Below are 13,998 nucleotides of genomic sequence, written 5' to 3'. Positions count from 1 at the left end.
CACACATACCACTGGCTCCTTGTATGAATGATTTAATATTAAGTAACAAACCCCAAATTGGATAAAGCTCTCTCCTTATGCATGACACTTACAAATCTGGTTCATATCTAATGCAAATATCATCAAAAGCGGTTGGCTTGGAACAGGATTTAGGGATAATGAAGAATGCCAAAGCCAACTGATTTCAGCCGTCTGCAGGTTCAGATTGGCGGTCAGGATGTGCAGTGTTTATAAAGAGCCTACAACAGGACTGAGAGTCGGGAGGTAGTCCTACAGCCTTGGTGTGTTACGTACTTCATCACATTTGATATTCCTAGCTATCCTATGAAGGAAATACTATTAGTGTTCTTATTTTATGGATGAGAAAACTGAGCCTCTGAAAGTTTCAGCAACTTTCCTGCGATCACATTTAAAGAGAAACTGGCAGATGTGAACTGAGGCCTGCCTGATCCCACGGCCAGTGGGCCATCCTATCTCTTCAGTTAACTGATCAGTCGTTGAATCAGTGACTTTTAGTTTTCTCTTGCTCGGCGTTTCCCAGTATAGCTGGAAGCAATTATCTAAGCCACAGATATTTCATCCTTTGCTGTCTGGAGAGGAGAGGGGCTGGAACTCTCGAAGTTGTATTCTCTTCCCAAAGCTGGTACCCACATACACGTAGGAACATAGGCAGAGAGGAGTAGCTTACCAAATCTCTTGCTCCTAGTTAAGAGTTTCGCCATTTACAGCAGGGCATCTCAAACTTTCTTGAGCCTGTGAATTCCCCCGGGGATCTTGTTAAATGATTCCTATTCGATAGGCCTTGGATGGAGCTGAGAGTCTGCATTTCTAACAAGTTCCCAAGTGCTGTTGCCGCTGATCCAAGGACCATCCTTCGAGGAGCAAGGGTTTATGATACACTTTCTCTTCCATTTCCTCCTTTGTCCTAACAGAATCCTGTGAGGTAGGTAGGCTTAGGATGGTCACTCCTATCTGGGATTGACAGATGAGAATCAAGGTCAAAGAGATGGTATGAGAAAGCAACAGGAGAGCATGCCAGATCTTCAAACTCTGCCTCCGCTGATTCCTTTGGTTTAGAGCTTGCAAATGGATGGATCCCAGACATATTTGGTTTCTTCTACATGGTTTGTCCAAACAAAGCTTCTGGCAGCCCTAGACCCCGTGATTGTTCCTTGAGTAGCAGCTGTACTCTTTCAATGTGGCGTGGACTTTCCAGCTATCCGCAGCTCCTCTATGTCTCTCCAGGTGGATGCCAGCACTACTTCGGAACTCAGGATTGTTTTCTTTCCATCTGACCTACTTTGCCATTTAAGTTACCTGCATTCCTCCAGTAATGCATGACCTTATCATGACCTTTTCCTCCCTAATTCCAGTGTCCAACTTCTCTCTGTAACTCAGGTCTCTACTCTCCTGGGCCTTTGGGGAGCCACTGTGATGGAAGTCCCAGGGAAACTCTACTAAAGCATGTGGCATGTGATAGCTGCAGAATAAATATTTCTTGATTAAATGAATAAACAGATGAACTGCAAAAGGATGACCTAGTATCCACTTTCCCGGATTTAAACTAACTTAGTCCTTTTTTGCTGATGACCAAGTTGTGGAGAGAGTCACAGAGCATGGTTAGGAAACAGCTTTACAGTCCAAAGAGCTGTGAGGATAGCCCAAGAAAGTGTCTCCAGCAAGAATATATTACGTAAATGGACTTTTTTTTTCATGCAGACCACACCCAATATGTATCCATCGTACATATAAAACATTCCAATTTACTGAACGTCTGCAGGAAATAATAAAAGGGATGTTGTTTTGATGACCTTCAGAAAGCTTTCCATCCATCTCTACAGAGCACTTCTGGGCCCAGGAGAAGCCTCGTGTCATTAAACCACTCCATCTTCAACATTCCTTTAAACAAAGAATTCTATGTGTTTGGTTCTGACATTCAGATAGAGGAAGGAACCAGCCCTTCTCTCTTGAGCTGTGTGTACAAGTCACGCTTATGTTAGTGAGTTTTATGTGGTGTGGCAGGAATAAAAATCTATATGAAAATTGAATTGAAAATGTCTCTTTTTAGAAATGTGCCTGAGCTTAGATTTCTCCAGACGGCAGGGAGGCTGAGCCTTGGCTAATGGTACCTGGATTCTCCGTAAAGTCAGGTCTGTGCTCAGGAAGGGAGCCGGGGATCCCACAGCCCCGTAGCCTACCACCTCCTGCAACACAAAGCAGACAGAGCCCCTCAACACAGCCCTGCGAGGGGCCATTGCTCTGGACACAGTCACCACTGAAAGGTAGCTCAGCCTCCTTGAACAAGAAATCCTCTATCTCTTTCCTCAGCCTGCCAACAAGAGTGCCAATTAGTGCCAATAATAATATACATATTAACAGATTTCTAGACCACAGTCACCAAAACACTAGAGACTCATGACAGGAAGACCTTCTTCCGTGTCATCATTTACCGTACCTACTGGGTACACGGTGAGAAATTCTTGCAATCCCCTCATTTACGTCTGCCCTGCACACTGTGGAATCTTCATGTGATTTTAAACTGTCATTTAGTGGGGTAGATTGGCAAAAACGATCCTGTCACCACCGGGTATGTTTTTAAATGAGGTCTTGATTGAATTCTGGTTTCATTTTTAAAAATCAACCTTCTTGAGTTTTATATTCTTCTCCGGTTATGACTCTTCCACCTCTGCTGCCACTTTAAAAACTGTCAGTGCTTTTACTGTAAACACTCTATTGTGGATTTTCAAGGCAACTACAAACATGGATGCTTAGCAAAAATCTGATATTTACATCGTGCCACCCATGAATTATTTTGCACAATTTCATTTAAGCCATTCTGACCACAGGTTTTTGGAACAATTGAGGTGGTAATTTTTTTAATTGTTTCCTTTTCCTTTTAACCTTTGATGTAAGAGGAAATTTCTAAAGTTTGAGGATTTGTTTCAGCATTTACCCATATAATGATAGGGTAAAAAGTTTGCAGCATATATAGTATATTTTTCTAATGACAGCTCTCCTTTTTAAGATCAAGCATTTGGGATAAGACCACCCTAATATTAATATTTGTGTAATATACATCATGGAACAGCTAATGAGCGTTATCAGTGACAAAATTCATCCAGCGTGAATCTTTTTTGAATCAAAATCTGCTCATATTGAGTGTATTTCCTGATGCTTTGCAGTTTTGATGCTCATTTGCAGCCTTCATACTTAAAAAGTTTAAATCCACAGCTCAGGGATTTCTGGCAACAAGAATGTTGGTGGCTGGGTTGCTCTGAAAAGATGATCTGTGGGGTTGTTCTGTTTTTATCATTGAGGAAAGTGGATCAGGATGGTTGTAATTCACATCTGATCTAGATCAGGGTTGGGGTGGGGAGATATACCCATCACAGGTGCCGACTGCACTGATGCAACTGGACTAATCCCCTTTCGTTGTATGATCTATTTGTCCACTCACTCAGATAACTTGTGGACCTCTTTCTGCGCCGGGATGCTCTCTGAGTGCTGGGAGAAGCGAGGTCTCTGCCTTCAAGGGGACAGACATTTTACCTTTACATTTAGTGGGAGGACACAATCAGTCAATAAACACACAAGATGATTTCAGAGTATGGTCAGTGCCACAGTGCTTCCAGTAAGTAGGTTGATGTGATCTAGAGTTACACAGAGAAGGGACAACTGGTCAGGAAGGGGCCATTTGAGCTGAATTCTAAAGCATGAAAAGGAACCAACTTCCAAAGAGGAAGAGCCTTCCAAGCAGAGAAATCTGCAATTGCAAAGAACCACAGTCAAGGAAAGGATCGGCAGACGCAAGAAGGAACCAGTAGGTTGTTGCACCATGGGTATGGAGGGCAAGGCGAGAGTACTGGGCGATAAAGCAAAAAGGCAAAAGTCAAATCCTGCCAGCTCTTATAGACCAGGCGAAGGGTTTGAATTTTATAATATATTTCTATTTGTGCAGCAGAAAGACACTGCAGGAGTTATAACAGTGAGTCACCAACTAACATCTTTAATAAAGAACATTCTAGCAGTTAGTTCTCTGGAAAACAGACTAGAGGAAGTGGAAGCAGGAAGCCCATTTAGTCACGTGAGTGAACAGCAGTGGCGACAAAGAGCAGTGGCTGTGGAGTAGAAGAGAGATGGTCTCTTGACTGTAGAACTTTTAGACATGGAACTGAGTTTGCCCATGAATTACCTGTCCTGGGAGTGAAGAAGCTTCATGTGGCCACAGTCAGGCAGTGGTAAGGGATGAAATTAGACATTTAGGTTGGACAGGGAGATGTTTGCCACCATGAAGTTTGATCTTAAACCCAAAGTCAACAAGGAGGTTCTGCAGAGGACACTCCTTTCTCCTTGTGCCTCAGTGCAATTGTGATCATTTTCTTTTGCTAGATAAGCATTCATAGGAATAAACTTGCCACTCATCCACTTTACCAAGATTTACACATGATGCAATCTTATTGAACAAATCATCAATAGAGAGAGACACAGATACTCATTATACACACAGATCACCCATATTCTGGCTGTCTTCCCTCTCTCTCCCCTCAGCTGCTGGTGGCAAAGAAAACCACTTAAGTGAACAGTTTTAAATGTATAATATTAAAATGTGTTTTTTAAAACTCCTTGGAACCTCCAGCCATTGTTAAAATACACTCACTCTGATGGATGCTTTGGCATTTTTTTATGAGGCTTTTCAATGCGTTACTTTATCGGGTGCATGAGATTTAGTCTGTTCTGCAGAAGAAAACAGACACAAAGGGTCTCTCAGCGCGAGTTACTCTTCTGTAAAGGTTATAGTAAACATGTCAATGCCTAATTAAGCAGAAAATTTTATCTGTATTGTGGGGGAGGCATTTGCTGTCTTCGACTTTTCTTCTGGGGAATCCATTTAGAAGGACAAAGTAGATTGTGAAGTTGAGCTGGTCCGGAAAGCTCAGCTTCCAAATGTCAGCATTAAAAAAGACACTTCTTTTCTCCTTGTGTGAAAATGACTATATTGGCTGGGCAGATTGTCTGTGGGGTGTGTGTGTGTGTGTGTGTGCACGCGCGCCTGCATATGCAAGCATGCATGTATGTTTCATCAACACACATGCAATGAACGTAACATGAATTATTTCCCAACTGCCTACTAAGTATCAGGCCCTGTGCTAGGCACTGAAAATAGTGAGATGAATAAAACCTGGCAACATGTTAACCAACCGTAATGAGCAAAAGCCTTCTCTTTTCCCCCTAGATTTCTTCACCTGCTTTGTGTGTAGGTGTATGTGTTCTTTGTTTCAGTGATCATATCACCCATAGGTGTGGTGACTATATAGCTTAGCCTGGAACAGTCCTGGCTAATATGTATCATCCCAGTGTATGAGTAATAAAGCCCTTTTAATTCTCAAAAGTAACCCTGTTTTGAATTGGTTAAATTTGCCTGATTCTTTGGAGTATTTTGCTTGGCTCTGTAACAAGTCATTTATTAATTTTGTTAATAGACCTTTTTCTTCATCTTAATGGTATGACTATTTCTACAAACATACAAACTAGTCCAGGAAAAAGAAAACACGATGAGGATGGGGTTGGGGGTGGGGTGTGATCTAATTCAGTTATTCTAAGCTAGGGTTTTCTTGCAAGTACTGACCACTTATTAACGACTGTTTGCCTAGATTGAGAAGCTGCTTTTTCTTCAAATCAATTTATGGAACTAGGGACCAGCAACCCCAGTTTAATGAAAAATCCACTTGTCAACCTGCTAGGAAAGCAAAAACACAACACCAATAACAACAACAAAAAAATGGAACACAACCACAAAACCACTGGCGAGGCTGAGTTTTTACATTTCATTTTGTTTTACACTATCACGCCCTTAAAATTGTGGACTCTCGTCCACAGTATTCCTACAGTTCTCCCCTCCAAGGTGGTTATATATTTGGTGACGTTTCAGAGAAACCCCATGGCTTGACCTTTAACCTTTGGGTCTCTGCAAAGTTTTCTTATTTATTAGATTGGTACTAAAAAGAGAGTGGAACATAGTGGTTAAGACCATGGATGCTCTCATCACACAGGCTGGATTCAGGCATGACCCTGCAATGCTAACTATGTGGCCTTGGGAAAAATTTCTCAAACTCAGAGCCTCAGTTTCTGCATCTGTGAAATGAAAATAATAATAGTTTTTACTTCGTGTGGATATTAGATAAAATGAAAGAATGTATTTGCAATAGTTAGCACAGGTCCTAGGAGATAATAATAAATATTCTTTATCTTCGGTGTGGTATATATACATATATGTGCAGATATACATACATATATATATATACACACACACATACGTATATAATGGAATACTACTCAGCCACAAAAAAAGAATGAAATATTGCCATTTGCAGCAACATGGATGGACTGAGAGATTATCATACTAAGTGAAGTAAGTCAAACAGAGAAAGACAAATATTATAGGGTATCATTTATATGTAGAATCTAAAAAGCAATACAAATGAACTTATTTACAAAACAGAAACAGACTCACAGACATAGAAAACAAATTTATGGTTACCAAAGAGGAGGCAGGGGAGGGATAAATTAGGGGTATGGGATTAACAGATACACACTACTGTATATAAAATAGGTAACCAACAAGGATTTACTGTATAGCACAGGGAACTATATTCAATATCTTATAATAGCCTATAATGGAAAAGAATCTGAAAAGACGTATATATAAATATGTGTATAACTGAATCACTTTGCTGTACACCAGAAACTAACACATTATTGTAAATCACCTACAGTTCAAGTTTTAAAAATCCCTAATTTTGGAAAATACATAAGTAAATAAAAATATGAAAAAGAAATATTCTTCCTTTTCAGTCTTTGGAGCCCTTGGAGTTCCTGACTGCAGGTGACTTACTCCTAATAATCCCCCTTCTCTCCTCTCTGGTTGCCTCTCAGGAGAGACCGCCAATGCTTGAGCACCCCTTTTTTCAAGTATTATACCTGGTGAATGGAAGTAACAGCATTGTCCTAGGGTTTCTCCCAAGTACCCACCTGCACTGAGAGGGGAGATAGGACCTCATAAGGAAAATACCACATTGAGATCATGCAGCCCTTACACATCTAAGACTGAATCTCCCTTGCTTTGGTACTTCTTTGGTTGCATTTTATCCACATGGCTCTGAAAAGGCCAGGTGAAGAAAATGAGCACATGAGCATAAATAGTCACATTCCTCATCTCCATTGATGGGTATTTGCCCATTAATTCCCTTTGCACCCACTCTCTCATGCCTTCATTTTCCCTATGCAATTACTGGTCCTAAGTCCTTTCAGAGAAGGGAAAGCATGCACCCCCAATAGCATTTTGCATCTACAAATCAAATGTATAATTGGCATCTCATGACGGGTACCCACAAATCACAGTGCATTTGACATTACAGGCACAAGATCGAGAGGGCATTTTCAGCCTTGTCTGAAAAGGTCTTCATAAACCTGTTTGAGAATAATAGGATAGTTCCCGAATCTCCCATTCTAACACCATTTGCTATTATTTTAAAATCATTATATTTGCTGAGCTTACATAATTTTTCAGCTATCAATGGAAGATTTTATTTGATACTCCATAATCTCTCTTCCTGCTGTGCGACTCTCTACAAATAAAAATGTTGTAACGAAAAGGACCCTCGCTATCGAAAATGTAATGGCTATGCATCCAAATTACTTCTGAGCACTCAAAAATGAGTGTATGTCAGCAGGGCCAAGTGTCTTGGTAAACCTTACCATGAGGATGCCAAGGGTCAAGTCTTAGTTTTCTTATGAGCCAACGTCCTTCTTGTAGAGCTATGTCTGTAACAGGATCTGAATTTCAGTCCAGCTTTCCTGAGAGTCATACACGTGAATTTAGTGACTGTCCCATTATAGGAGTATTAGAGTGATATTCCTTAAACAGGAAAATTATTAACTTGGAATTCTAGGCACTTATAAAGAATTATGACTCCTGCCAATTTTTTTAAAAAGGCGTTAGATGGCACAAAAGACATCACTTGGCTTTTTCCTGCATCCGTTGCTTGCAGTTCATAAAAGTGTCGATTACATTGTTAGTTCCATATGGGAAGCACTTTGTCCAAGTGGGGAAATTGGGATGGGATATGTCACCTGCTACTGTTATCTCATCTCTTCTTGTTCTCTGGCAGGCTACGCCCAGGAAGAACAGCTGAAGGAAGAGGAGGAAATAAAAGAGGAGGAGGAAGAAGAAGACAGTGGTTCGGTAGCTCAACTTCAGGGCAGCAATGACCCAGGGACAGACGAGGAGCTAGAAACGGGCCCCGAGCAGAAAGGCTGCTTCAGCTACCAGAACTCGCCAGGAAGTCACCTGTCCAATCAGGACGCCGAGAATGAGTCCTTGCTGAGTGACGCCAGTGATCAGGTGTCAGACATCAGGAGTGTGTGCGGCCGAGATGCCTTGGACAAGAAAGCAAGCGTGCACCCCAAGCTTCCAAACGAAGCCCACAGTTGCATGGATAAAATGACCGCCGTCTACGCCAACATCTTGTCTGATTCCTACTGGTCGGGCCTGGGTCTTGGCTTCAAACTGTCCAACAGCGAGAGGCGGAATTGTGACCCCCGAAATGGCAGCAACAAGACCGATTTCGATTGGCACCAAGACGCTCTGTCCAAAAGCCTACAGCAGAACTTGCCTTCCAGATCCGTGTCGAAGCCCAGCCTGTTCAGCTCGGTCCAGCTGTACCGGCAGAGCAGTAAGATGTGCGGGACCGTTTTCACCGGGGCCAGCAGGTTCCGGTGCCGGCAGTGCAGTGCCGCCTATGACACCCTGGTCGAGTTGACCGTGCACATGAACGAAACGGGCCACTATCAAGATGACAACCGCAGAAAGGACAAGCTCAGACCCACGAGCTATTCAAAGCCCCGGAAAAGGGCTTTCCAGGATATGGACAAGGAGGACGCTCAAAAGGTCCTGAAATGTATGTTTTGTGGCGACTCCTTCGATTCCCTCCAAGATTTGAGCGTCCACATGATCAAAACAAAACATTACCAAAAAGTGCCTTTGAAGGAACCAGTACCAACCATTTCATCGAAAATGGTCACTCCGGCTAAGAAACGCATCTTTGACATCAATCGGCCGTGTTCCCCCGATTCGACCACAGGATCGTTTGCAGATTCGTTTCCTTCTCAGAAGAACGCCAACTTACAGCTGTCCTCCAACAATCGCTACGGCTACCAAAATGGCGCCAGCTACACCTGGCAGTTCGAGGCCTGCAAGTCCCAGATCTTGAAGTGCATGGAGTGTGGGAGCTCCCACGATACTTTGCAGCAGCTCACCACCCACATGATGGTCACCGGTCACTTTCTCAAGGTCACCAGCTCTGCCTCCAAGAAAGGGAAGCAGCTGGTGCTAGACCCACTCGCCGTGGAGAAGATGCAGTCATTGTCAGATGCCCCAAACAGTGATTCTCTGGCTCCCAAGCCATCGAGTAACTCAGCTTCCGACTGCACGGCTTCTACAACTGAGTTAAAGAGAGAGAGTAAAAAAGAAAAACCAGAGCAGATCAACAAGGATGAGAAAATCGTGAAAAGCGAGGACTGTAAGGACCCTCTACAGAAGCCTTTAGACCCGACGATAAAATACCAGTATCTAAGGGAGGAAGATTTGGAAGACGGCTCAAAGGGTGGAGGCGACATTTTGAAGTCACTGGAAAATACTGTTACCACCGCCATCAACAAAGCCCAGAATGGAGCTCCCAGCTGGAGCGCGTACCCCAGCATCCATGCCGCCTACCAGCTGTCAGAGGGCACCAAGCCTTCTTTGCCGATGGGCTCCCAGGTACTGCAGATTCGACCCAACCTCAGCAACAAGTTAAGGCCAATTGCACCCAAGTGGAAAGTAATGCCGCTGGTTTCTGTGCCCACGAGCCTGACCCCATACACGCAAGTTAAGAAGGAACCCGACGACAAAGATGAAGTGGTGAAGGAGTGTGGGAAAGAGAGTCCCCAGGAAGAGGCGTCCTCTTTCAGCCACAGTGAGGGGGATTCTTTCTCCAAATGTGAACCCCCTTCAGAATCCAAAAAGGCTGAGCCTTGTCCCCTGAAGGAGGAGGACAAGCGGATGAAAGAAGGTGGTGAGAAAGAGAAACCCCAGCCCTTGGAGCCAGCATCTTCTCCCAGCAACGGCTGTGCCCTCGCCAACCATGCTTCAGCCCTGCCGTGCATCAACCCGCTCAGTGCCCTGCAGTCTGTCCTGAACAATCACCTGGGCAAAGCTACGGAACCCTTGCGCTCTCCTTCCTGCTCCAGCCCGAGCTCAAGCACAATGTCGATGTTTCATAAGTCGAATCTCAGTGTCATGGACAAGCCGGTTTTGAGTCCTGTCTCCACAAGGCCGGCCAGCGTGTCCAGACGCTACCTGTTTGAGAGCAACGATCAGCCCATTGACCTGACCAAGTCCAAAAGCAAGAAGGCTGAGTCCTCGCAAGCACAGTCCTGTACGTCCCCGCCCCAGAAGCACGCTCTGTCTGATATCGCGGACATGGTCAAAGTCCTCCCCAAAGCCACCACCCCAAAGCCTGCTGCTTCCTCCAGGGTCCCTCCCGTGAAGCTGGAGATGGACGTCAGGCGCTTTGAGGACGTGTCCAGCGAAGTCTCAACCTTGCATAAAAGAAAAGGCCGGCAGTCCAACTGGAACCCTCAGCATCTTCTAATCCTGCAGGCTCAGTTTGCCTCCAGCCTCTTCCAGACATCGGAGGGCAAATACCTGCTGTCCGATCTGGGCCCACAAGAGCGAATGCAGATCTCGAAGTTTACGGGGCTCTCAATGACCACCATCAGCCACTGGCTCGCCAACGTCAAGTACCAACTTAGGAAAACGGGCGGGACCAAATTTCTGAAAAACATGGACAAAGGACAGCCTATCTTTTATTGCAGCGACTGTGTCTCCCAGTTCCGAACCCCTTCTACCTACATCAGTCACTTAGAATCTCACCTAGGTTTCCAAATGAAGGACATGACCCGCGTGGCCGTGGAACAGCAAAGCAAAGTGGAGCGAGAGATCTCCCGGGTATCGTCGGCTCAGAGGTCACCGGAAACCATAGCTGGCGAAGAGGACACAGACTCTAAGTTCAAGTGTAAGTTGTGCTGTCGGACATTTGTGAGCAAACACGCAGTAAAACTCCACCTAAGCAAAACGCACAGCAAGTCACCCGAGCACCATTCACAGTTTGTAACAGACGTGGATGAAGAATAGCTCTGCAGGTATGGGTTTGCTCCCACGTGGTTGTGACAGTCACTTTGTGAGGAGCTTCTAGAAGGGAGATGGGTCTATTTAGAGGCAGCTGACATCTCCCTATACCAAGAGCACAGTAACCTGCTGGAATAGCACGAATTTTTGTGGAAGACTCTAGAACATGATAATTAAGCCCTAGCCATTCTCTCAATTTCTCCAGTTCAGCGTTGGGAAATAGAATAAAATGGGTTCAGAGAGATGGAGCTCACAGGTATACTGCTTCTTGATACCCAAGGCCCCTCTTAGTTACCCAAGGCCCAACTTTCAAAGTCCGGCCAAGGCTACACCTCATTTTAATTGATAAGTACTGACTTTTCTTACTGTCCCATTTCACCACCTCACCTTCCGAGAGTAACGCGAATGACTTACAAGGTGATGAAAATTCTTTTTAAAAAGTGAGCGAGCGAATAAAGATTGTAGGGTTCCTGGGGGCAGCCACTATACAGAGATTTCTTAATCAACTCATGAATAGTTTAAAGCTGGCTTTATTATTATTACTAGTAATTAATGCTTTGGGCAGCTTACTTGCAGCAATTACTACCTTCCACTCCCTCCCCTTTATTTCCTATCCATTACGTCTCCTGTGAAAGGGCATATGCCCTGTAGTTGGATGGTAGGAAAATACTCTTTCTGCAGAACACTGAGATGAAAAGAGAGGAAGCTTATTTTCCTCCCTCGTCTTTTGGTTGTCCTGAAGATAAAGCTAATATCAGAGTCCACCTTTAGCAAAGGTAGATGCAATGCATGGCTTTGAGATTTTATTTTATATAAAGAAGCAAAGGACGTTCTGCACACTCATTGCCAAGGCACATGGGGTCCCACAGCTTGAGATAATTGGCATCATGTATCATCAAAGTTCCATGCCTGGCAGAGTCACCAGTGCCCAGACTACCTATGTCACCTTCAGGAAAGAGGACAGACGCCAAGGTCAAGTACCTTGGCAGACTAGTCCCACCAGCCATTTTCAAACGTTGAGCATAAGCAAGGCTGAACTTCCTTTCACTGCCCTTTATGTATTTTCTCTACCTCCTTTTCTCTCCCCTCCAGCATGACACCCCCCACGTGCTAGGGACCATCAAACGTTCAGGTTGGGGTGTTAGGCCACACCCCATAATGGGACCCAACCTGACTTAAGCCTTTGGCACTTGCCAGCCCAGTTTATGTCATGCTAGGTTATAGATTAGCTCTTTTGGTTAAGATATGAGATACGAACAGCTCATACTAGAATACACTTGACCCTTAAACAACTTGGGGGTTAGGGGTGCCAACCCTCTGCGCAGTGGGAAATCCGCGTGTAACTTATAGTCGGCCCTCCCTACGGTGTGGCCTGCCTATCCCTGCTTCCTCTGTATCCGAGGTTCCACACACGCAGATTCAACCAACCCTGGGCTATGTAGTATTTACGCTTGAAAAAAATCCATGTATAAGTGGACTCAGGCAGCTCAAACCCATGTTGTTCAAGGGTCAACTGTATAAGCCCTCACCACCTCCTCCTGTCAGAGCACTTGTTAAATGGGAGACTTTCGGATCAAGCCACCGAGCCATGGGCACCAGCGGAGTTCCGGGTGGGGACGGCCATGTATATGATGCGGCTTTGGGCTCACTTCACATCACATAGGGAGGTTCACTGAATGCAAGGCTGGTCAGAATGAAATGAAGGGTTAAAAACTGGGGCTGTTGCCTCAGCGAGAAGATCTAAGAGCTTCTGACAAAGGGGGAACCCATCCTATCGCTCTAACGGCTAATGGCTCTCTGGGCCCAAATGAAGACTTTTGTTTTGTTTGCATGTTTTTATCATGATAATTAAAGTGTATTTACTGGCAGATTCCTCTCTTGCTTTCCCAGCATGATTTGTTCAGCTCATACTATTGAAAGAAAAGCTGAAATGCATCTATTGGATCTAAATGTGAGCTTGGGTGTCCATGACACCTACTTATTTGCTATATAACATTTTAAATTTTATGTAACTTACTATCATGCTTTCCTGGTCCTTCAAAAAAGAAAAAAGTAGATGGATATACACAGAACACACAGAGATAAATGCTTCCAATCCCATAGTGGTAGGTCCAAACCATGGTGAAAAGGACAAATAGGTAGTGTTTATTTGTGCTACAGTGAAGACCAATTTTCCACATTTGAGGTTTGTAATCATTTTTTAAAAATTAATAGCACAGCCAAAACATTGCAGTATGTAAATGGAGAATGGGGAGGGAAAGAAAGCCTCAGTCCAAATCTGAAATGCACAAACCTGTTCTAGAGAAGCAAAGAAAAACCAATAATTTGGAAAAACCGACACAAAGGTACTTACAAGTCTGTTAAATACGTAGATAAGATAGCCCTTTTCTCATCCCTCTGCATCTGTACAGAATAAACATTTCTGATTTGGACCTTCAAAACACCATATTACAAAGTTATCATTATATGAAAACGAAGCTCCATCAATGCTGTGATTCTGAGAGAGGACGGCAGAAAAACAGGTTTGAGTGTTTGGAACTCATTCAAAGTATATGTGTTGTGTGCATACAAAAAGTGATGCAGGCGCTTGGTGTTTGTGTTGATACTAAAGATCTCCCGGTCTGCCTGAATGGCTCCCACATCTGCACACAGGTGGCTTTCTGCTGCCCTTCACCTAGAAAAGAATTCCTCCACCCTACGGGTCCACTCTTAGAACAATAGGCGTGCAAAAACCTTGCCCACTGCTTAGAATCAGGCATATATGTTTTCAA

General features: G+C 44.0%; 1 protein-coding gene across 2 annotated transcripts in view; it reads left to right on the top strand.

The window, feature by feature from the left end:
- TSHZ2 (teashirt zinc finger homeobox 2) overlaps positions 1-13,998 on the top strand; it is a 454,538-nt gene that overhangs the window by 260,922 nt on the left and 179,618 nt on the right. The window contains exon 2 of one of the 2 annotated variants that reach the window (XM_029221641.1): positions 8,169-11,114. In XM_029221641.1, the coding sequence (XP_029077474.1) occupies positions 8,169-11,114 (2,946 nt within the window). Of the gene's footprint in view, positions 1-8,168; positions 11,657-13,998 lie in introns of those variants that run through there. The other variant, XM_029221639.1, reaches the window with a different exon arrangement.

Source organism: Monodon monoceros, unplaced genomic scaffold, assembly GCF_005190385.1.
Source record: "Monodon monoceros isolate NGI ecotype Baffin Bay Population unplaced genomic scaffold, NGI_Narwhal_1 Super_Scaffold_13, whole genome shotgun sequence".
NCBI lineage: Eukaryota > Metazoa > Chordata > Mammalia > Artiodactyla > Monodontidae > Monodon > Monodon monoceros.
Note: the sequence above shows the minus strand (reverse complement) of the source record. Positions and strands in the feature narration are given on the sequence as shown.